This window comes from Octopus sinensis, linkage group LG1 (genome assembly GCF_006345805.1).
Source record: "Octopus sinensis linkage group LG1, ASM634580v1, whole genome shotgun sequence".
NCBI lineage: Eukaryota > Metazoa > Mollusca > Cephalopoda > Octopoda > Octopodidae > Octopus > Octopus sinensis.
In genome coordinates this window covers 161,895,972-161,921,661 of record NC_042997.1, presented here as the reverse complement: position 1 = coordinate 161,921,661, position 25,690 = coordinate 161,895,972, and the positions used below count along the sequence as shown (strand labels likewise).

At 31.0% G+C, this 25,690-nt stretch overlaps 1 protein-coding gene across 1 annotated transcript in view; it reads left to right on the top strand.

The window, feature by feature from the left end:
- The window catches only part of LOC115210729 (titin), a 678,167-nt gene that overhangs the window by 104,173 nt on the left and 548,304 nt on the right, over positions 1–25,690 (top strand). The window contains exons 20-36 of the mRNA XM_036506041.1: positions 807–1,076; positions 5,170–5,436; positions 10,854–10,874; positions 11,622–11,651; positions 14,250–14,279; positions 15,175–15,204; positions 15,491–15,520; positions 16,163–16,189; positions 18,100–18,129; positions 18,502–18,531; positions 18,823–18,852; positions 19,524–19,550; positions 21,497–21,526; positions 21,899–21,928; positions 22,220–22,249; positions 22,926–22,952; positions 25,606–25,635. Of these exons, the coding sequence (XP_036361934.1) occupies positions 807–1,076; positions 5,170–5,436; positions 10,854–10,874; positions 11,622–11,651; positions 14,250–14,279; positions 15,175–15,204; positions 15,491–15,520; positions 16,163–16,189; positions 18,100–18,129; positions 18,502–18,531; positions 18,823–18,852; positions 19,524–19,550; positions 21,497–21,526; positions 21,899–21,928; positions 22,220–22,249; positions 22,926–22,952; positions 25,606–25,635 (969 nt within the window). The remainder of the gene's footprint in view (positions 1–806; positions 1,077–5,169; positions 5,437–10,853; positions 10,875–11,621; positions 11,652–14,249; positions 14,280–15,174; positions 15,205–15,490; positions 15,521–16,162; positions 16,190–18,099; positions 18,130–18,501; positions 18,532–18,822; positions 18,853–19,523; positions 19,551–21,496; positions 21,527–21,898; positions 21,929–22,219; positions 22,250–22,925; positions 22,953–25,605; positions 25,636–25,690) is intronic.

The following is a 25,690-nucleotide window of genomic DNA, read 5'->3' as shown; positions in this document are numbered from 1 at the left end:
TTTTAACATCAATTCTAATAATTGGCTACATGAAACTGAAGCTTGAGATTTATGAAATTACTTCCAATTGATTCCCACTGGCATTTTCATTTCTTCATATTTTTTGGAAAGATATTAAAAGTAGAAAAATATGAAAATATATTATTGTAAAAGAAATGTTTCCTAATTACCGAAAATCTATTTGGTTTTGTTGATAATTTTGTTTTGATTTCGAAAATGTTGCATAAAAACATTACTTATATTTTTACATGAATTGATGGATTTATATATATCTCATTTTAAAGTATACATAGACATTTTGTATTTGTCAATCAAGTTGTGAAAAATTTTGAAGACTCCTAATTTATATTATTACAGTTTTGTTAAACATTTTTGGTTACTCTGTTAACGTTTATTGCTATAGAAAGTAAATATTACTGTACATTTGCTTTTCTTTGCCCCATAGATTACTTATAGTAGGTTATCTATAGTAGTAAACTAAAGAAATAACTCTCCACAGTCTTCTAATTTAAAAACATTTTCTAAAGAAAACGTTTTCTAAAGAATTAGAAATTCGGGGAAAATCCTCCACCCAGAATACAACATCACATTCATCGAAGGATGTAAGTTAAAACTATTGAGTATAAGACCAACAGTTTAAATGAATTTCATGATTTTTACTTTCTCTTTGTATAAGGAGAGTTTCTAACATGTGTTAAATGTAATATCATAAGATGTTTATAATATAAATAATGATTTATTTATCTGTTGAACTAAATATACTCACCTTCTCACCTGAAATATAATTTTAACATTCTCATTATTAGAAACAAAAAAATCAGAATTTACTACTAAACTTACTGAACAGAAGATAAGAATCACTGAAACAGCGATATTTACTTGTGAAGTCGACAGAGAAGATGTCACTTGTGTGTGGTTGAAAGATGGAAAAGAAATAAAATCAACTGAGCGAATTGAAATCATTACCGAGAAGAGAATCCACAAACTTATTATTCACAACGTAAAAGCAGAGGATAAAGGAGAGTACAGTTGTGTAGTGGGCGAGGTTTCTACTTCAGCAAGACTTGTTGTTGAAGGTAAGTGAAAGTGATATAAACTCAAATTTCGTTATATATGTATTTATTTTCCTTTGCGATTCAAATGATAATGTAGTATGTTTATACTTGAAGTTTTGTTTCATTTGCAAAACTGCGAACTTATGAAGCGTATAGGAAAAATTGTGCTGTTTATCACAAAGTTTGTTATCAATACCTTGACTTCGACTTAGCCCTCACTGTTCTATTCAAAATAACAATCAGTTGCTGCTTCAAGTCATGTATATTCAGTCATCATTATCGTCGTCGTCGTGGTGATCGTCATCGTCATCATTATGATTATCATCGTTATCGTCATGGTGGTCGTAGTGGTCGTCGTCACTGCAACCACCGCCGCCACCACCATCGTCGTCGTCGTCATCATCATCATCATCATCATCATCATTGCCTTTGCACAGCTTCTAACGCTGGAGATGTATTACGGTGTCAGTTGTTCACTACCAGTGAACTAAGGTAACACCTCTTATTTTTCGAGCACCTTCCGGAGTATTCGAGCGGTTCCAAGCAGTGCTGTTTTCTGCAAGTGCTCCACCCTTATTGCAGCCCCTATTTGTATCATGTATTTCTCAAGATTTTTATTCACTGTTTCCAGGGCTCCGACAATTATTGGTACTACTACCACCTTTTTCATCGACCACAACTGGTTAACCTCCCAAGCTAACCTGCCAGATCTATCAACTTTTCTTCCTTCCTTATAGCATACCTTGTTATCATCTGGGCATGCCATATCTATGATCCAGCATGGTTTGTTTTCTCTTTCAATTAAGACTATGTCTGACACCCTATTCTCTATCTCATGGATCCACTGAATTATAAAATTCCACAGGATCTTTGATTTATCATTTTCGATGATGTCTTCGGGTTTGTGGTCGTACCAATATTTTGCCCTGTCAAGTCCATACTTGTTGCAAAGTGTCCAATGAACAAGCCTTGCTATATTGTTGTGTAGATCTGTTGAGCCAAAGAACTCATCTCTTATATTTGTTCTGGGCTAGTGGCGTACATTGGCTGGTAATATGCCATACGGTTTCACGATTTTATCCACAGATTCTGCACTTATCACTTTCTGGTGAGTTGCTTATTCTGTATTTTATGTAGTTTGTTCTTTTATTATTATTATTATTATTATTATTATTATTATTATTATTATTATTATTATTATTATTACTATTGTTGAGTGAGAGAGCCGTGCATGCCATCAAAGTGACACTGAGGTAAAATATACGAAGCCCAGTATACCCATCATGACTACACGTCTGATAAGGGTACACTAGGCACATGCATCACAACCATATGTGCGCGACATGGTGATCTCATTTCAAGATAAACAGCACATGACTTTGCAGGTGGGACCCAGTTAGAATTTTCTTCTGGTCTAGTAACCCATCCCACTCAAAAGGTTCCTGAATAAGGGTTGTTTAAGGATGTTGAACAAAATACCCATGTTTCCAGAGGTGAATTATTCAAACCCCAAAGAATCCCTCTCAACACATGGCTATGATGCTCCCCCACTACTTCTGCTCGTGATCAGAGATGCACATATCGTCAGCCACTAAGGGACATACTCAACTGGTTAAAGTCAAACAACTGACAAGCAAATCTGTGGTATTGAGCAGAATATTTGCTGTAGCCCATCTTTTATACCAAAACAAAACAATGTACATGATAAAACTTCCGATCAGTTAAGATTAGAAACCATGAGAGCCACTGCCTGGTACTGCATCAGGCCCAGTTAGAATTTTCATCAGGTCGAGAAGCCCACCCCGTTCAAAAGTCCCTGAATAAGGTTTGTTTAAGGATGATGAATGAAACACCCATGCTTCAAGAAGTGAATTATTCAAACCCCACTAAATTTCTCTCAACGCATACTCTCAACGTATACCAAGACAAAACGTGTACATGATAGCACTTCCAATCTGTTAAGAACAAAAGCAATGAGAGCCACTGTCTGGTATTGCATCAGGGCCTTTATTATTATTATTATTATTATTATTATTATTATTATTATTAATTATTATTATTATTATTATTATTATTATTTGAGTTCAAATTCCGCCGAGGTCGATTTTGTCTTTCATCCTTTCAGGATCAATAAAATAAGTACCAGTTGACCACTGTGGTCGATTTAATCGACTTACCTATTTCTCCTGAACTTGCTGGCCTTGTGCCAAAATTATTATTATTAATTATTATTATTATATTATTATTATTATTATTATTATTATTATTATTATTATTAAGGTGGCAAGCTAACAAAAATGCTCTACGGTATTTCGCCTTTCTTTACGCTCTGTATTCAAGTGCTGCCGAGATGGATTCCAAAAGTTTCTTTTACGTCCTTCAATTTTTTTTCCTTAGAATAGTTTGAAGATGTTTTTTCTTTAAATTCCATAAAATATAATTTCAGAAACGCGTTTAGTTACTCGAGTTCCTTTGAATTTTATGTGATTTTTGATTTAAGTTTCGAAGGTTTTTGTCCTGTGACTAAAGATTTCTATTCCTTTTTACGCCATTATTGGAGCAAATGAATTTTCTATTTTCTTGTGTGCATATTACATTGTTTAGGTTGTATTCGAAATGTAGTAATGCTATTTCTGTTTATATTTATGTCTGGAAGGCACTGCGTAAATATATTTTCCTATATGTTATTTTCTGCTATCAATCCACGAGTCGTTTTCATGTGAAAGTTATTTCTGACTCAAATTTGTAGGATTTGGATAGCTCCATATCGGTAAATGATAGTTGAATGAGTTATCCGTTTATTTTCTAGAAATATCTATATTATATGCAAGTATTAAAATATAAAGAACTTTTAAAATTTAATACTCATTAAGGTTGCTTCCTAAGTAATATTGTACCTAACATTGTGAACTGGGCGTGATTTCTCGTTCAGGTTATGCAATGTTTTGATGTATTATCGCAATAGCTCTTTGTCAATGTATCCACATATGTCATATCCATTTATATTTTCTGTATTGGTTAGGATTTAAGATCTCGAGACATTGGAAGTATTTTCATCAGTCTCCATATATTCCACATATGTTGAAAATACTCTTTACCAGTTTTGTAAAATAGCTTTGATCTGTTACACTCATCGAAAACCACTTGCTCTAATCGTTGAACTTTATATTTTGTGATCAAGTGATTCATTTCGAAGTCTACACACACCCAATTTACTCTTGTGAGATGTGGTTCATAGAGAAGTTTTACTCCCTTTAACTTGGTATCAAGTTTGGGGTTTTTTGTTCTGAATGCTATTAATATTTTGTCATTATGTCAAAAATTAAATGAACGCATAGCGAAAGAAACTTCCGGTGCTTGCTCTATTCATAAACTTATTTGACTCTTGATCGGATGCGGTGTAAATGCAGTTTATTACTCTCCACGATTTATAAAAATAATTCTCCAGAAAATTACATCAATACAAATACGAGACATCTTGGAAAACAAAATGCTTCAGTAAGAAATGTCTTAACAATATTCACATATTTACTGGAACGTGTCTATGTTGACCCTTACTTGTTACCTGTCAATGCCTTCACAGAAGTATCCAGCGGTATCAACTTCAGATGTGATAAGACATTTCTTAACTGCCACAGTGTTTATTATTCAATAATTAAGTCATGACAATTTAGTTTAACTTTTCATTATTAGATTTTTGCATAAAATTATAGACATTTATATATCGATTATTAATACTTTAGTTAAGTTGGCTGAATACACATACAGCATCAATTTTATCACTATCTTTTTGATGCTCTTTAATAAATAGTTCTCGTAGCTTTGATTTCTAGAGCCAATATACATACTACTGGAGTATTAATACTGAGTACAAGTGCTAATAGAATTTTTCGGACAATATGTAATCGTTAATCCCATGATGGTGAAAGTATCAATAAGTGCTCTGCATCGTAAATGCCCAATAAATATTGGCGTGTCATGTTGCCAAGATTTTTAAATAGCTCGATAACAGAGAAGCGAATAGGTTTGGGTTTACAGCTGCATGATTAAAATATTACTGAAAATATTTTATTTTCAGTGTGCAATAAAGTTTTATATTTCCTTTAATTATCAGAATCAAAAGCAGAATTCACCACTAAACTCACAGAACAAAAAATAAGAGTGACTGAAACAGCTGTATTCACTTGTGAAGTTGACAAAGAAGATGTCAGTTGTGTATGGTTGAAAGATGGAAAAGAAATAAAAACAAATGAGAGAATTAAAATAGTTACTGAGAAGAAAACCCACAAACTTATAATCCATAATGTCACAGCAGAAGACAGTGGAGAATACAAATGCGTGGCGGGCGAAGTTTCAACAACAGCTAAACTTGTAGTCGACCGTAAGTATTCACCTGTTTTAATTTGGACGGAGCGTCTGGTTACAAACGTTTTAATAATCGAATTAAAAAAAATATATATACAATTTTATCTACTTTTGTATCTGAAATAATTTTAGGAAATATTCTTTATGCTTTTACTATTACCAGTCGGGAGCAGAATGGCAGAATTGAGTGTCGGACAAAATGTTAAATGTTATGTAGTAATTGTTCCAGTTCTTTGCGTTCTAAGGGCAAATCCTTCTGGGGTTACCTTTATCTTCTATCCCTCTGGGGTCGATAAAATAGATATCAAGTTGAGCACTGGGTTCGATGGTAATCGGTGTAACCCTCTCCTAACAATTGCTGGACTTGTACTAAAATTTGGAGCCATATTCTATGGTAATGTGATAGTTTTGCTGATACATATAAAACGTTTCAAGCTGTAAGTCATGCCAAAACTAATTTTGTTTTTCAATATTCCTTCGTAAATAACAGTATGACATTTCCAAGTTGTAGACTATGTATTCCTCTTTAGGGAAAAGGATAGTATTTTTGTAAAAATGTGACAGATCATTTTTGGTACTAGTATGGAAATAATATGTATTGCATATTTTCTTCTGTAAATATCTGGATTTATCCCATAAAGAAAACTCTGGTTACTAACTGAAAAAAAAATTGCTCTATCGTTATACTTTAGATAACGACTTTAGTAACTCATCTGCTAAAGTCATATATGCTTTTAGTTTTCTGACCTTGATAACAATTTAGCTCTGTTGTATCGTATTTGGAGAATGCTTTGAATGGATGTTCCACCAATATCACCAATATTTATAATGCTGAATGGATACTGCAAATGTAATTGTTATCAGTAGTAGTTGTAATATTCACTTCTGCACAATTCTTAACGGATATAGGACACTATTGATTTAGCAACTACATCATGCCACACAGAATATGATATGATACATTTTGAAGCAACTTGAAAGCATATATATAATGTCTGACTTTATATAATGTCCCGTTTTGTAATATTATCTCACTGTATGTTTTTTCTACCGATTTTCCACTATAAAAACTTCTAATGGAAGTTTTGAGTTAACAGTGTATTATTAAATTTTGAATTTTCGAGTAGTAATTATTTGTAGATGTATTTAGTCATAATGTATCATCATCGAAACCTTTCCTTATATTCTAGATATAAGATACAAAATAGATTACTTGTAGAAAAGTGTTGATTTTCTAAGATAGTGATCACATTCTCTGATATGTTGTAGTAAATAGGGATTTGTTCATGGAACTGCTTTCACTAATGGCGAACACCAGTCTGAATAACTATGTGATATTAGATTAAAGCTATTTTGCTTAAACACATACGCACTCATACACACACATACATGTATATCACATAAAACAGTAACGGTAGACTTAGATTCAGTCGATGTTTTGAAATGTTGGCTTCAAAGTTTTTTTGTTCTTCCTATATTTTCTGTTAATCTTTTGTTCGTATATCGGAAAGAAATAATACTGAAAATGTAAAGAAACATATCAGTCATTGCACATCAAAATGCTATACTATTTGTTTGCGCTATTCTGATATTTATGGGGTACATACTCTTGCACAGGGCATTTTTATATTTGATATGTACGAAGTATCCTACAAATTCGCCTACAGGTATCATCAGTCTCTGCGTGCTTTATGATAGAGGTTACTTTAGATTCGCAATTATAATTCTCTTTATTTAAAAAAAATCATTTGTTTATTATATTTGATTTTCGTACCACTGTTTAGAAAGTGTTTCCTGATTTATTCCATACAACACCCAATTGCTCTCAGAAATGATCCTAAAATTTTTCTTTCACCTAATCTTTTGAGGTAGAGTCAATTGGTATCGTTACTTCTATGTAAGTTCCAGTTTGTGTTAGACTTTTGTAGGTTTTATTGTCAAGGGAACAAGTTTCTTCTCAATCCTAGGATGTCTCTGTTGTGAGTTCTGGTACTGGAAATACATTATCGGTATTGTCGAAAGGAAAATTTCAACTGCCATATGTTTTAAAGTCTGATGTAATACTTACTGACCGATAAATCTCTGTCCCCAGTACTATTGTGTGATATATAGTTATCAATACACATTTTTTTGCACTTATTGATTAGAATAAAGTAGACAGAAAGACAGTTAATGTAAATGTTTTTTATTTGAAGGACAGTTTCCCACGCATTTATTAATTGCAAATATTTTTCTTGGTCCAGGTATATATAGCTAAAAGCGAATTAAATGTAACAGCTTTCTGATATTCTGGTTATATTAAAAATAGAGCCTTAAATCGACAACGAAAATAATTATTTTTTATATTGGCGTTCTGTTTTAGATCCTTGTATACGCTGAAGAAGTGACAGTAACTTTTGTGTCAAAATAACGAGAAGCACTGAATGACACTGTCTTATGAAGCATAAATATAAGGCATATGAAAGTATATCTCTTATGAAAGATATGTAACTACGATATCGTCGAATTGTGACTTTGGTTGAGCAAATCTTTGCCGTTCAGTGAACGGCAACAGCTAGAATGTTGATGGTTACGGTGATTTCACCTGCTCTAAGTGAAAAATGAGTAAAACGATTTTTCTAAACAGGCATATTTCTACTTTTATATTTCGGTAAAAAAGTGAGACCCCATAAACTTTTATGTTCCTTTTACTGAAACAAATTTATTTTCCTTTTATTAAAACAAGTTTAGGCTGATCGTCGTTTCATCTGGCTGCTTATCATTTACTACTTTGATAGATTTGTGATGATCTTAGAGGAATTTATTTAAATAGCCAGTAAAGCATTTGCAAATAGTTTCTAGGAAACAATCAGCCTATAGTTTCCTACCATGTGGGTAATTTAATTTTATTGTCAAGATTTATCCGTCTTATGGAAAGTCAGCTAGGTATAACAATTTTGCTAGCCATAATATTAATTTACAAATATGCTATTGGACGGGCTTTTATAAAACGTCCCATTTTGTAATACTATCCCACTGAAGGTTTTTTCTACCGATTTTCCACTATAAAAACTTCTAATGGAAGTTTTGAGTTAACAGTGTATTATTAAATTTTGACTTTTCGCGCAGTAATTATTTGTAGGTGTATTTAGTCATAATGTGTCATCATCGTAACCTTTCCTTTTATTCTAGATATAAGATAAAAAATAAATTACTAGTAGAAAAGGGTTGATTTTCTGAGATAGTGATCACATTCTCTGATATGTTGTAGTAAATAGGGATTTGTTCATGGAACTGCTTTCACTAATGGCGAACACCAGTCTGAATAACTATGTGATATTAGATTAAAGCTATTTTGCTTAAACATATACGCACTCATGCACACACATACATGTATATCACATAAAACAGTAACGGTAGACTTAAATCCGCAAAAAGTCGATTGTAAGGTCAACAAAGGTACAGAATATATTCAAAGAACATACACCAAGCGAAAACATTTTAATCGTCTGCTAACTTTTCAGGCATCATGTATATGTATGTATGTATGTATGTATGTATGTATGTATGTATGTATGTATGTATGTATGTATGTATGTATGTATGTGTGTGTGTGCGTGTATGCGCGTGTGTGCGTGCGTGCGTGCGTGCATGCATGCATGCATGTATGTATGTATGTATGTATGTATGTATGTATGTATGTATGTATGTCTGTATGTATGTATGTATGTATGTATGCATTCATGTATGTATATATGTATGTATGAATGCATGTATGTATGCATTTATCTATCTATCCATGCATTTATATGCGTATTTCCTCTTCCTGGCTGGAGTTTTGGAATTTATTTTGAGAGATCATTTGCTCGGCGGAAAAGCTGTACAGTAAATCTATTTTTTAAGAAGTGAGGCTTTTGTTTTCTATCACATTCTTTGTGAAATCAGCTCACACTTTAGACTGTAAAATCTTGTGAATTTGCCATCTATAGCCGAAGTATTTTGCGGTTATGTTCGTTCTCCAATGTATGTATCTACCCCCCCGTATGTATGTGTATACTCACTGATGTGTGGATTTAAATGTTTGACTTATGAATGTGCGCGTGTACTTATGGTAGTACGTTTAAATTCTATTCACACTTGTTACATGCTAAACGTCTGTAATGTTTTAAATATTTTCAGAGTTCCATCAGTGGACAACAATTTCCTAACTGGACATGTCCTTTATGATTTTGCATGCCCAGGTTCTCAGTATTGAGGCTGAAATATTTAGTTACATATCGAGGTACCTCGAAAGTAACGGCTATAAACCTGAAGCGACTTGCAATCTTTTCCTTCGTTCTGTATAAATGTTTTTATCACTTATCTATAACATTAGGCTAATCTTTATTGAACAACCGATTTTCATCATTATGCGTACTATATATGCTTTCCGTTTCTTTTGTTTAATTATTTGAATTCTTCCTGCAAGGAAGGAGTTTGTTTCAAATCTCGCATATTGCATTGGTGTGTATTAGTTGAAAACTCAAGTAGTCGCTCAAACAGGTTCTAATTTAGCCAACTGCACAAATAATATCAGTACAAATATGAATTTATAATCAGTTCTCAAAGCGTTGCTCATAGATATTCTGAATAATTTTAGAAGAAATGTTCTCATCTATCACTGTTTATATTTTTTTCTTTTCTGTCTTAACTATATCAGGCTTGCACTTAGCATACGTTTTGATGGAAATGTTTCACCGAGATTTCTTGGGTTGATATATATATATATATATATATATTCTATAACAAGAGCATTGTCGCAATATTTTATATGGATGACATTTATGTTGCTTTGATAATGAGTGATAATATCTTGAAATTTTTTGGCAGTTACTGATCATGTGGATAATATCTTCCACAGAAATATAGCATAGACATTTCAAGTTACACTTGAATTCACATATATATATGCATATGAGTGCTTGTTTGTTTGTATGTATGTGTGTGTGTGTGTGTGTGTGTGTGAATGTGTGGAAATATTTAATTTACCTTATATGCATGCTGTGCTAGGTTCAAGTTTCATAGCTGTTCAAATATGATGCAATGATCACAGTATTATATATCTGTTATTTACTACGAGCAGGAAATATGGATTAAATGATATAGAATTTCTGTAATTAGGTTTTAACTTTTACACACAAATGTAATGATAAACTTCTCGTCATACATTTTCGCTATTGCAAACGTTGCAAATATTGTGTTATTCGTTTGATTCTAAATGTATATCTTAAGTACAAAACTTAGCAAAGTTTATGCGGATTTATTAAAGTTATAAACCGTAATGAGCATTTGCATGCTCCATTTGTTTCAAGCATAATACATTATATAACTTGGGATTTTTGCCTCAGATGTTTCATTCTGGTTGAAAACTGTTATTAAAAAATGTTATCTACTGGCATTTCCTTTTTCGTTCAGAACAAACGAAAGACAGTTTTGGTGAGTGCATTTTTTTATTGACAGCATTTAATTATGCACTGCTATATATATATGCTTTTTATAAACTAATGTTGAAAAAGAAAAAAAAAAAGAAAATTAAGTTTACAACTGTTTCAAGAACTAAGAATATTCAATTTGCTTTCAAATATTCAAATTCGTGAGACGTTTTTGTTTCTTTTAAACAAGCTGTGTAAAGAGAGTTTTGTTTATTAACAATATTTACGTTTGTCTGATATTTGCTCTTTCGCTATTAATTTAATAGGATTGTCTTTCAGTCAAAGCGTAGTCAAAGAATTTTGTTATACGTTTATATAGGCTAACATAATCAGATAGAATTTTTCAGTAATGAATATGACCTATTATTTAAAATTAAAATAATTTAAATAATTAAAAAAAATATTAATCAATTGTTACAGAGAATTGCTAAATATATTTCCGATAATTTAACTGTCTCTATTTTAAAAAGATAGATATACATCTTATATCAGTAAGCTATATTCGGTATACGCAAAAAGCTATCTTAGTGAGAAATATATTCTGAAAAATATTGTAAAAAAATATGTACATTATAAAAAAATAACCACATTAATTCAAACCAATTCTTAATATTTAATGAGGAATATACCTCCATATTTTTCTAGTATTTTGTGTTGCTTTGTGTTAAGCTTGCTGATTGAAATATATATTAATTTGCGTTAACTTATTCTTCATTCTGTATAAAAATGTTCTTATTAATTCACTCTTCAGAAATTGTTACGGAAACAGAAATTCATACGGGTAAGGACAAATATTTCTGGCAATTTTAAATTAAGTGAATAAGAAAAGGTTTCTTTTTGAAGTAATATTTGCGAAGTAATTCTTTAAAGTGTAAAACTAGAAAAGTAATGTGATAGTCAAATACATACATTTAAATGCATACGTGTTTATATGGTTATTTTAAATGTATGCATATATTATATATAAATAAATATGTGGACTAATGCAGTTTGGCACCTCTCCATGAAAAATACATTATTTTGAAAAAATCTTTTCGGATTCCTACGTTTTAGCTGTCGAAGATTAAATTTTTTTTTAGATGTCGTAATCTCCGACATCTGAAACGTAGGAATCCGAAAAAATCTTTTTTAAAAAAATGCATTTTTCAAGGAGAGGTGCAAAACTGCGTTAGCCCCTAAATATGAACATATTTGTGTATCTATATATTCAACCAGGCTTACAGACATACGGAAGAGGTAATCCTAAAACTTGACAGGGAAAACACTAAAAATAAATAATTTACAAAAATATCAATTAAAAATTAAGGACGAGAAATTTTTGAAAAAAGCTCTTTCTCATTATGTGTAGCTTTAGCCAATCTCCTTAAGGAGATGCAAAGCTCTTGCCAATGCAGCCAAAGTGCATTTACAAATAAAAATTTAGCTGATATACATTACTGTTGTGACCTCAAATGCAGTGAATATTTTAGCAGCAGTATGCATACCTTTTTCTAGACCTGATTTTATATATATGGTGTGATTATGAAAATACATGTGTCCATAATCCCTGACCAGCAGATTAGACTGTTCGATTGGTGTTTAAATGGGACAAGTTTTAAGAATGCACTTTCTGCGTTCGTATATGAGTGTGTGCATAAAGTATTTGTATCACTATTTAAGCATAAATTGTAAAGAGAGATTTATATTGATATAAAAAGTAAACTTTTTGATTACGAGTGAAATTTACATTTTTTATTTTTGCTTACATTGCATGATTATTCTGCTTCTATAAGTAGACATACAATAAAATTCTTTCATGAGGTGATTCACTGAATACTTTCCGTTGGACTTACAAACAGCTTATGGCGCCGCAACATTTTACGAGCGCGCACACACACATTCATACATTTATGTATGCATGTATTTATTTGTGTGTATGTATATAAATGAATGTATGTGTGTATGTATGTAGATATGCATATATGTGTGCATGTATATACCAGGCCCGTGCCGCGAATACATAATTAGGTAGTATGCATGAATGAAACTAAACAAAGATCTTTATGACTATGAGAATTATCAACAAAAAATTTACTGACATATACTGTATATACGCACATATATTTACATACATGCGGTCATATGACTATACGCAAAAAGCAACGTTAGATAGATAAGACCGATAAGGATACACATACAGGATTTTTTTAAAAATGAAATTTACAGAAAACAAAGGCGAAGACAAGTGTATGAACAACAAGCAGGTGTATTAGTTTGACGCTCGGGAAAGTGAGAAAGTAATTTACGTTTTGAGCCTACGTCTTCAACAGAAAGTAACAACAGAAAATAAAGAGTGAAGAAAAAAATTGTGGATTTAACGGTCAGTTGTGTACATGCATACAACACACCATGCACATACACACACATTACGCATGTTTGTATATATATGTATATATGAATGCATATACATAGACATATGTATATATATACTTGCATATATTTATGTGCATATTTGTATGTATACATATACATACCCACACACACACACACACACACACACAAACACACACATACATATATATATATATATAAGTATATATATAAGTATATATATACTTGTATATACCGGTGTAAGCACATAAATATGCACTGGAATTATACATTCAAATTATTTATTAATTGTTGTTATAATTTGAATATTTAATATTTAGTAGATATGCTCTTTGCATTTTTCAATGCAAGAAAACATTATTAGGCATGTTACTGATCACATGACGAATATTTCTTGCGGAATTTCTTGCCAAGTTTCATGCAGCAATTTCAAAAGATCTGACTTTGAAGATGCTTTCTTGTTCTTTTTATGAAATGTCCTGCCCATTATGTCCCAGAGGTGTTCAGTAGAGTTCATATCTGGTAACTAGCTTGGCCATGGAAGGTTTTTAATGCCATTCTCATCCAACAAATCTTGGGTAATTTTTGACGTTTCCAGCCTACGCATTTCTACAGATAGGAACGAGGAGAGAAAACAGATGGAAAAAGAAGAGAAAAAAAACGGAGATGCGTGAGTGTGTGTGTGTGTCTGTGTATGTGTGTGTGTATGTATGTGAGCTGGCTTATTTTAGAGCTGTGAGTTCAATAGCCGAACATTTTAAAGTGGAGCTTTATTTGTGTCCTGTAAATTACAGTTGCATTATACTCACACACATAAACACACACTTACATATTTATGTATATACATGTATATGTACATATATATGCATATGTATATACATATATATATATACATACATATATATATATATATATATGCATCTGTATACGTCTGTATGTATATATATAAACACGCATACGTGATATTTTAAAATATAACATTCTATCAATATTTGTATTTTCTCTTTAGACGAAACATTTAATATAGGAACCACTGTTGGTGAGTTTGTTAAGTTATTCGTTTTTGCTTCAAATATTTCGCTACTACCCGCGTCCATGATTTACCCTTTTAAGAACATATAGTATAGAAATCAGCACACCATATCAGAATATATACTTTAACAACAAAATATCGCTTTCTCTACTTAAGTTTATTCTTCTAATATAAATAAAATATGCTGTATTGCAAGAGAATTATGTATAAATTACATACAGGACGACTGCATTTCAATGGGTGCAAATTTAGTGTTCATAGTATTACATATATAGGTATTAACTGTAATTTAATAAATATTAAATATAAGTATATCCTCGTGTTTCTGCTTTTTAAACCGCTATTACTTGCTATTTTTATCGTTTGTTTTCTGTTTCTTTTTGCGTTTTTGTCGTTAAAAATTTCTTATATATTTTCATTTGTTGAAAGGTTAGTGTATAATTAACGTCGTTTCTCTGCTCTTAACGCTTAAAGGTATTACAATTTGGACGTTTTGATGTAATTTAATCACTCTGAAAGATATCTATGTAGCCATTCTCTGATATATATATATATAGATGTATGAATATACATCTATATATGTATTTACACGCAAATGTTATATATTTGCTTGTAAATACAATATATTATATATTTTGATTTCAAATAAACAGAGAATTCGTATGTTGCAATAGCAAATATAATTGTGGTGTAATACAAATTACTTTTAAATATATTTTAAAAACTTGTCGACAGTTATCGTCAATTAATATTGTTAAAGGTTTTAAACACAGAATTGTCAAGGAATATATTTTCTCGGTGGGTTAGGTTAGAAACCTTACTTCTTGCTAACTAGTACTGACTGTTAGATGTTTTGCAATACCGTTTTTTAAAATATATAAATATTTCGTTAATTCTGCAGAGGTTGAAACAGAAACTTCAACTCGCACAGGTAAGCTAGTGCGGATTTTTAAGCTCCTATCTTCATACATTTAGTGTTTCAATACATTTAATGTCAGTATTTTACTCTTTTAATAATTAAATTCTTTCTTTATAGCATTTACTAGAGTAACATAATTTTACATTACATGTATTTCAGTTGAAGTACTTGTATATAATGTCACTTTGAAATAGTTTCAAACGAAAATAATTATTCCAGTATCCGAACACAGTTAAGATATCTTTTTGAGTTCTTGTGTTTTATTTATCTGATGCATAATACTTTTGTCTTTCATTAGAAAAACAATCCCAGGTGGAATTTTCAGTTGGTGAGTGAGACATTATTACCTACAGTTGTCTTGCTTCTGTTTACGTCGTTGTTGAGTCTCCCTTTGAGTTATCCGCGTTTCTCTGTTTATTGTTGTATTCTACACCTTTTCTTCAGTGTAAACACTGTAAAACATGATGTGTTTTGTCCTCGAATGTTGCAATGTTTGCTGCTTAAACCTTTAAATCTATAGGACTTTCTTGGCATAAGAGTTTCCAAAACAACATTAAGAAATAGTGACAGAATAAAAAGTATTGTATCTCTTGTTTAAAAAAAACCCAACATTATGTTTATCTATTTCTCAGTTTTATACAATGTTGGAACTAGTTCTTGAGTGATATTGCATTAGAAAACAAAAATAGAACGAACATAAACGATGTGCTTATTTCATAATATAAAATAATAACTAGCTCTAAAATTTTTACTCAGTCGATGTCGTTGTCATAGTATGTATTTAATGGATTTTATATAAAAAATGAGATTTTCTGTTATTAAACACGAAATAGTATGCCGCTTTTGAGATACTATTTACGAGAATTGGAAAAATGGTATATATATTCTTTTCTATAGTCATAGATTAGCAGTTGTTCGTAGACATGTAGTAAAACTTGTGACTTAGTTACAATATTATTTGATTTCGCAGATGTGACAGAGGAAGAGTATCCAAGAGGTAAGCAGGGTTTTATCGCGATTTCTATGAAGTAAAATAAAGAATTGCATCAAAGAAAGAAATTCTTATATTTTGAAACATAATTAGGTTATAATTATTTTGTTTAAATAAACGCATACTGAATATATTTTCTCAGTATTTCTATTTTAAATTTTCAGTAATCTATTTCGTCATATTTGTGTAAAGCACAACATAGTTACGTTGTTGATACATCTCCGAAATTTTCTTATAATAGTCTTAATAGAGGTTAGCTAATATTCTCAATTGTTATATATCTTTGTACATAATAATTTTATTGGTATTCTTGTTATAGTGGACGATATCTCACTATCATTACATATAACAGCACTCCACATTGATCTTGTCAATTGAAGCAGGTTTTTAGATCTATATATGCTTAATAGTCATGGTTTAATACTACACTTTCGTTCGATGCATGGCTATAATTTTCTGCAATCCGGTTATTCGATTGTAAATAGGTGTCAATTTGGGTGACAATCTCCTCTATTTTTGGCTTCGTGTCTGTATAAAACATTATTATTATTATTATTATTATTATTATTATTATTATTATTATTACTGAGTGAGTGAGAATTGTATGCCATCAAAGTGACACTGGGTTTCAAATATATGAAATCCAGTATACCCATCATGACTATCTGTCCGATAAGGTTACACCAGCCACATGCATCACAACCATATGTGAGCCACATGGTGTTCTCACATCAGTATAAATTGCGCATGATCTTTCAGGTGGGGACCAGTTAGTATTTTCTTCAGGTCGAATAGCCACCACCCGCTCAAAAGTCATTGAATAGGGTTTGTTTAGGGATGTTGAACAAAGCACGCATATTTCGAAAGTGAATTATGTAAATCCTACAAAATTCCTGTCAACACATATCTATGATACTCCCCCCCTAATTCTGCATTTGATCAGAGATGCACCAAGGGACATGCTCAATTGGTTAAAGTTACGCAACTGAGAAGAAAATCTCTGATATTGTTCAGAATATTTGCTGTAGCTCATCATTTACATGAAAACGAAACATGTACATAATAACATTTCCAATCAGTTATGTTCAGAAGCCATGAGATCCACTGCCTGATACTGCACCGGGGCATTTATTATTATTATTATTATATTATTATTATTATTATTATTATTGATAAACTTTAAGAAAACTGTTTTCGAGAATGATTATTTTTTATCATAGTATTGATGTTCACGTTTCCATTTAAGTATATGAAGTGTCACAGTTTGTATTTTATTTATGGTTGCTATTTTATCGTTAAGGTTTATTATTATGAGGAACGTTCAATTTTTTTATTCTTTAACTATTTCCATCCAAAATTGTCGTCATATTCAACATTTCCAATACTAAAAGGAGAATATCATATCCACTTGTGTTTATACTTTTGTTGATATACTTCTTGTTCGAACATTTTGTTGATATTCTGAAAGTATTCTGCAAGTTGATTCGTTGTGTCTTGTTGTTGTTTAATTTGTTTTGAATGTTATTTTTTCCTTTTAAATGCTTTTTTTTTCGATATCACATTGGTTTTAAGTATCTATTTGAATTAGCTAACATGGCCGAAAGCTACTTCTAGATGTGTGCTATTCCAAGTTTAGATATTCTTCAGTCATTTTGTGTCAGTCACATTTTCGTTGTCGAGGGTATCATTAGAATTTCTACATAAATTGATATCTCTGTATCCGAGATTGATATGTGGATAATTTTCGAAGTTCTATTATAGACAATAATTAAAAGTTTTAAACACTGATTGTCAAGGAATATATTTTCTCGGAGGCTTAGGTTAATACCCCTTCTTCCAGCTAATTAGTACTGATTATTAGATGTTTTGCAATACCTTTTTTTCTTAAATATGTAAATATTTCGTTAATTCTACAGAGGTTGAAACAGAAACTTCAATTCGCGCAGGTAAGCTAGTGCAGATTTCTAAGCTCCTATCGTCATATATTTAGTGATTCAATAATGTTAATGTTAATATTTTACTCTTCTAATAAAATTCATGTTTTATATCATTTACAAGATTAACATCTTCTTACATTAGATATATTACAATTCACATACTTGTATGTAACGTCACTTTGAAATAGTTTTAAACGATAATAATTCTTCCAGTATCCGAACAGATTAATATAGTTAAAGGTTTTAAACACATAATTGTCAAGGAATATATTTTCTCGGTGGGTTAGGTTAGAAACCTTTCTTCCAGCTAACTAGTACTGACTGTTAGATGTTTTGCAATACCGTTTTTTAAAATATATAAATATTTTGTTAATTCTGCAGAGGTTGAAACAGAAACTTCAACGCGCACAGGTAAGCTAGTGCGGATTTTTAAGCTCCTATCTTCATACATTTAATGTTTCAATACATTTAACGTCAGTATTTAACTTTCTTAATAAAATAATTAAAGTCTTGTTGTGTAGCATTTACTAGAGTAACATCATTTTACATTACATGTATTTCAGTTGAAGTACTTGTATATAATGTCACTTTGAAATAGTTTTAAACGAAAATAATTGTTCCAGTATCCGAACACAGTTAAGATATCTTTTTGAGTTCTTGTGTTGTATTTATCTGATGCATAACACTTTTGTCTTTCATTAGAAAAACAATCCCAGGTGGAATTTTCAGTTGGTGAGTGAGACATTATTACCTACAGTTGTCTTGCTTCTGTTTACGTCGTTGTTGAGTCTCCCTTTGAGTTATCCGCGTTTCTCTGTTTATTGTTGTATTCTACACTTTTTCTTCAGTGTAAACACCGTAAAACACGATGTGTTTTGTCCTCGAATGTTGCAATGTTTGCTGCTTAACCCTTTAAATCTATAGGACAAATCTTGGTATAAGACTTTCCAAATCAACATTAAGAAATAGGACAGAATAAAAAGTATTGTATCGTGTTTAAAAAATAAAAACATTATGTTTATATATTTTTCAGTTTTATACAATGTTGGAACTAGTTCTTGCGTGATATTGCATTAGAAAACAAAAATAGAATGAACATAAACGATGTGCTTATTTCATAATATAAAATAATAACTAGCTCTAAAATTTTTACTCAGTCGATGTCGTTGTCATAGTATGTATTTAATGGATTTTACGGCTAGCTCATGATTTGTAAGTAATTAGTAATATAAAAAATGAGATTTTCTGTTATTAAACACGAAATAGTATGCCGCTTTTGAGATACTATTTACGAGAATTTGGAAAATGGTATATATATTCTTTTCTATAGTCATAGATTAGCAGTTGTTCGTAGCCATGTTGTAAAACTTGTGACTTAGTTACGATATTATTTGATTTCGCAGATGTGACAGAGGAGGAGTATCAAAGAGGTAAGCAGAGTTTTATCGCGATTTCTATGAAGTAAAATAAAGAATTGCATCAAAGAAAGAAATTCTTATATTTTGAAACATAATTAGGTTATAATTATTTTGTTTAAATAAACGCATACTGAATATATTTTCTCAGTATTTCTATTTTAAATTTTCAGTAATCTATTTCGTCATATTTGTGTAAAGCACCACATAGTTACGTTGTTGATACATCTCCGAAATTTTCTTATAATAGTCTTAATAGAGGTTAGCTAATATTCTCAATTGTTATATATCTTTGTACATAATAAATTTATTGGTATTCTTGTTATAGTGGACGATATCTCACTATCATTACATATAACAGCACTCCACATTGAACTTGTCAATTGAAGCAGGTTTTTAGATCTATATATGCTTAATAGTCATGGTTTAATAGTACACTTTCATTCTATGCATGGCTATAATTTTCTGCAATCCGGTTATTCGATTGTAAATAGGTGTCAATTTGGGCGACAATCTCCTCTATTTTTGGCTTCGTGTCTGTATAAAACATTATTATTATTATTATTATTATTATTATTATTATTATTATTATTATTACTGAGTGAGTGAGAATTGTATGCCATCAAAGTGACACTGGGTTTCAAATATATGAAATCCAGTATACCCATCATGACTATCTGTCCGATAAGGTTACACCAGCCACATGCATCACAACCATATGTGAGCCACATGGTGTTCTCATATCAGTATAAATTGCGCATGATCTTTCAGGTGGGGACCAGTTAGTATTTTCGTCAGGTCGAATAGCCACCACCCGCTCAAAAGTCATTGAATAGGGTTTGTTTAAGGATGTTGAACAAAGCACGCATATTTCGAAAGTGAATTATGTAAATCCTACAAAATTCCTGTCAACACATATCTATGATACTCCCTCCCTAATTCTGCATTTGATCAGAGATGCACCAAGGGACATGCTCAATTGGTTAAAGTTACGCAACTGAGAAGAAAATCTCTGATATTGTTCAGAATATTTGCTGTAGCTCATCATTTACATGAAAACAAAACATGTACATAATAACATTTCCAATCAGTTATGTTCAGAAGCCATGAGATCCACTGCCTGATACTGCACCGGGGCATTTATTATTATTAATATTATTATTATCATTATATTATTATTATTATTATTATTATTATTATTATTATTATTATTATTGATAAACTTTAAGAAAACTGTTTTCGAGAATGATTATTTTTTATCATAGTATTGATGTTCACGTTTCCATTTAAGTATATGAAGTGTCACAGTTTGTATTTTATTTATGGTTGCTATTTTATCGTTAAGGTTTATTATTATGAGGATCGTTCAATTTTTTTATTCTTTAACTATTTCCATCCAAAATTGTCGTCATATTCAACATTTCCAATACTAAAAGGAAAATATCATATCCACTTGTGTTTATACTTTTGTTGATATACTTCTTGTTCGAACATTTTGTTGATATTCTGAAAGTATTATGCAAGTTGATTCGTTGTGTCTTGTTATTGTTTAATTTGTTTTGAATGTTATTTTTTCCTTTTAAATCCTTTTTTTTTCGATATCACATTGGTTTTAAGTATCTATTTGAATTAGCTAACATGGCCGAAAGCTACTTCTAGATGTGTGCTATTCCAACTTTAGATATTCTTCAGTCATTTTGTGTCAGTCACATTTTCGCTGTCGAGGGTATCATTAGAATTTCTACATAAATTGATATCTCTGTATCCGAGATTGATATGTGGATAATTTTCGAAGTTCTATTATAGACAATAATTAAAAGTTTTAAACACTGATTGTCAAGGAATATATTTTCTCGGAGGCTTAGGTTAATACCCCTTCTTCCAGCTAATTAGTACTGATTATTAGATGTTTTGCAATACCTTTTTTTTTTAAATATGTAAATATTTCGTTAATTCTACAGAGGTTGAAACAGAAACTTCAATTCGCGCAGGTAAGCTAGTGCAGATTTCTAAGCTCCTATCGTCATATATTTAGTGATTCAATAATGTTAATGTTAATATTTTACTCTTCTAATAAAATTCATGTTTTATATCATTTACAAGATTAACATCTTTTTACATTAGATATATTACAATTCACATATTTGTATGTAACGTCACTTTGAAATAGTTTTAAACGATAATAATTCTTCCAGTATCCGAACAGATTAATATTGTTAAAGGTTTTAAACACATAATTGTCAAGGAATATATATTCTCGGTGGGGTAGGTTAGAAACCTTTCTTCCAGCTAACTAGTACTGACTGTTAGATGTTTTGCAATACCGTTTTTTAAAATATATAAATATTTCGTTAATTCTGCAGAGGTTGAAACAGAAACTTCAACTCGCACAGGTAAGCTAGTGCGGATTTTTAAGCTCATATCTTCATACGTTTAGTTTTTCAATACATTTAATGTCAGTATTTAACTTTTTTAATAAAATAATTAAAGTCTTGTCGTATAGCATTTACTGGAATAACATCATTTTACATTAGTTGTATTTCAGTTGAAGTACTTGTATATAATGTCACTTTGAAATAGTTTTAAACGAAAATAATTGTTCCAGTATCCGAACACAGTTAAGATATCTTTTTGAGTTCTTGTGTTGTATTTATCTGATGCATAACACATTTGTCTTTCATTAGAAAAACAATCCCAGGTGGAATTTTCAGTTGGTGAGTGAGACATTATTACCTACAGTTGTCTTGCTTCTGTTTACGTCGTTGTTGAGTCTCCCTTTGAGTTACCCGCGTTTCTCTGTTTATTGTTGTATTCTACACTTTTTCTTCAGTGTAAACACTGTAAAACATAATGTGTATTGTCCTCGAGTGTTGCAATGTTTGCTGCTTAAACATTTAAATCTTTATGACTTTCTTGGTATAAGACTTTCCAAATCAACATTATGAAATAGTGACAGAATAAAAAGTATTTTATCTCTTGTTTAAAAAACAATAAAAACATTATGTTTCTATACTTCTCAGTTTTATTCAACGTTGGAACTAGTTCTTGCGTGATATTGCATTAGTAAACAAAAATAGAACGAACATAAACGATGTGCTTATTTCATAATATAAAATAATAACTAGCTCTATAATTTTTACTCAGTCGATGTCGTTGTCATAGTATGTATTTAATGGATTTTACGGCTAGCTCATGATTTGTAAGTAATTGGTAATACAAAAAATGAGATTTTCTGTAATTACACACGAAATAGTATGCCACTTTTGAGATATTATTTACGAGAATTGGAAAAATGGTATATATATTCTTTTCTATAGTCATAGATTAGCAGTTGTTCTTAGCCATGTAGTAGAACTTGTAATTTAGTTACAATATTATTTGATTTCGCAGATGTGACAGAGGAAGAGTATCCAAGAGGTAAGCAGGGTTTTATCGCGATTTCTATGAAGTAAAATAAAGAATTGCATCAAAGAAAGAAATTCTTATATTTTGAAACATAATTAGGTTATAATTATTATGTTTAAATAAACGCATACTGAATATATTTTCTTAGTATTTGTAAGTATTTTTACTTTTCATTAGTTTATTTCGTCATATTTGTGTAAAGCCCCACAAAGTTACGTTGTTGATACACCTCCGAAATTTTCTTATAATAGTCTTAATAGAGTTTAGCTAATATTCTCAATTGTTATATATATTTTACGTAATAATTTTATTGGTATTCTTGTTATAGTGGACGATATTTCACCATAATTACGTATAATATTATCAGCACTCCACATTGATGTCGTTAACGTAACCAGGTTTTTAGATCTATATATGCTTAATAGTCATGGTTTAATAGTACACTTTCGTTCTATGCACGGTTATAATTTTCTGCAATCCGGTTACTCGATTGTTAATAGGTATCAATTTGGGCGACAATCTCCTCTATCTTTGGCGCCGAGTCTGTATAAAACATTATTATTATTATTTTTATCATTATTATTTTTATTGTTGTTATTATTATTATTATTATTATTATTATTATTATTATTATTATTATTATTATTATTATTATTATTTTTATTATTATTATTATTATTGTTGTTGTTGTTTTTGTTGTTGTTATTGAGTGAGAGAGCAGTGCATGCCATAAAAGTGACACAGGGGTTCAAATATATGAAATCCAGTATACCCATCATGACTATCTGTCCGATAAGGTTACACCAGCCACATGCATCACAACCATATGTGAGCCACATGGTGATCTCATATCAGTATAAATTGCGCATGATCTTCCAGGTGGGGACCAGTTAGTATTTTCTTCAGGTCGAATAGCCCCCACCCGCTCGAAAGTCATTGGATTGGGTTTGTTTAGGGATGTTGAACTAAGCACACCTATTTCGAAAGTGAATTATGTAAACCCTACAAAATTCCTGTCAGCACATAGCTATGATACTTCATCCCTACTTCTGCTTTTGATCAGAGATGCACCAAGGGACATTCTCAATTGGTTAAGTCAAGTAACTGAGAAGAAAATCTCTGATATTGTTCAGAATATTTGCTGTAGCCCATCATTTACATGAAAAGAAAATATGTACACAATAAAAATTCCAATCAGTTAAATTTAGAAGCCATGAGATCCACTGCCTGATACTGCACCAGGGCATTTATTATTATTATTATTATGTGAGAGAGCAGTGCATGCCATCAAAGTGACACTGGGGTAAAATATACGAAGCCCAATATACCCATCATGACTACCCGTCTGATAAGGGTACACCAGGCACATGCATCACAACCATATGTGCGCGACATGGTGATCTCATATCAAGATAAACAGCACATGACCTTGCAGGTGGGGCCCAGTTAGAATTTTCTTCAGGTTGAGTAGCCCATCCCGCTCAAAAGGTCTCTGAATAAGGGTTGTTTAAGGATGTTGAAAGAACCACCTATGTTTCCAGAGGTGAATTGTTCAAACCCCAAAGAATCCCTCTCAACACATGTCTATGATGCTCCCCCACTACTTCTGCTCGTGATCAGAGATGCACATATCGTCAGCCACTAAGGGACATGCTCAACTGGTTAAGGTCAAGCAACTGACAAGCAAATCTGTGGTATTGAGCAGAATATTTGCTGTAGCCCATATTTTATACCAAGACAAAACAATGTACATGATAACACTTCCAATCAGTTAAGATCAGAAGCCATGAGAGCCACTGCCTGGTACTGCATCAGGGCATAGAGCCACTGCCTGGTACTGCATCATCATTATTATTATTATTATTATTATTATTATTATTTTTATTATCATTATCATTATCATTATCATTATTATTATTATTGATAAACTTTAAGAAAACTGTTTTCGAGAATGATTATTTTTTATCATAATATTGATGTTCACGTTTCCATTTAAGTATATGAAGTGTCACAGTTTGTATTTTATTTATGGTTGCTATTTTATCGTTAAGGTTTATTATTAGGAGGAGAGTTCAAGTTGTTAATTCTTGAATTAATTCCATCCAAAATTGCCGTCATATTCAACATTTCCAATATCAAGAGGAGAATATCATATTCACTTGTGTTTATATTTTTGTTGATATACTTCTTGTTCGAACATTTTGTTGATATTCTGAAAGTATTCTGCAAGTTGATTCGTTGTGTCTTGTTATTGTTTAATTTGTTTTGAATGTTATTTTTTCCTTTTAAATGCTTTTTTTTTCGATATCACATTGGTTTTAAGTATCTATTTGAATTAGCTAACATGGCCGAAAGCTACTTCTAGATGTGTGCTATTCCAAGTTTAGATATTCTTCAGTCATTTTGTGTCAGTCACATTTTCGCTGTCGAGGGTATCATTAGAATTTCTACATAAATTGATATCTCTGTATCCGAGATTGATATGTGGATAATTTCCGAAGTTATATTATAGACAATAATTAAAAGTTTTAAACACTGATTGTCAAGGAATATATTTTCTCGTAGGCTTAGGTTAATACCCCTTCTTCCAGCTAATTAGTACTGATTATTAGATGTTTTGCAATACTGTTTTTTAAAATATGTAAATATTTCGTTAATCCTACAGAGGTTGAAACAGAAACTTCAATTCGCGCAGGTAAGCTAGTGCAGATTTCTGAGCTCCTATCGTCATATATTTAGTGATTCAATAA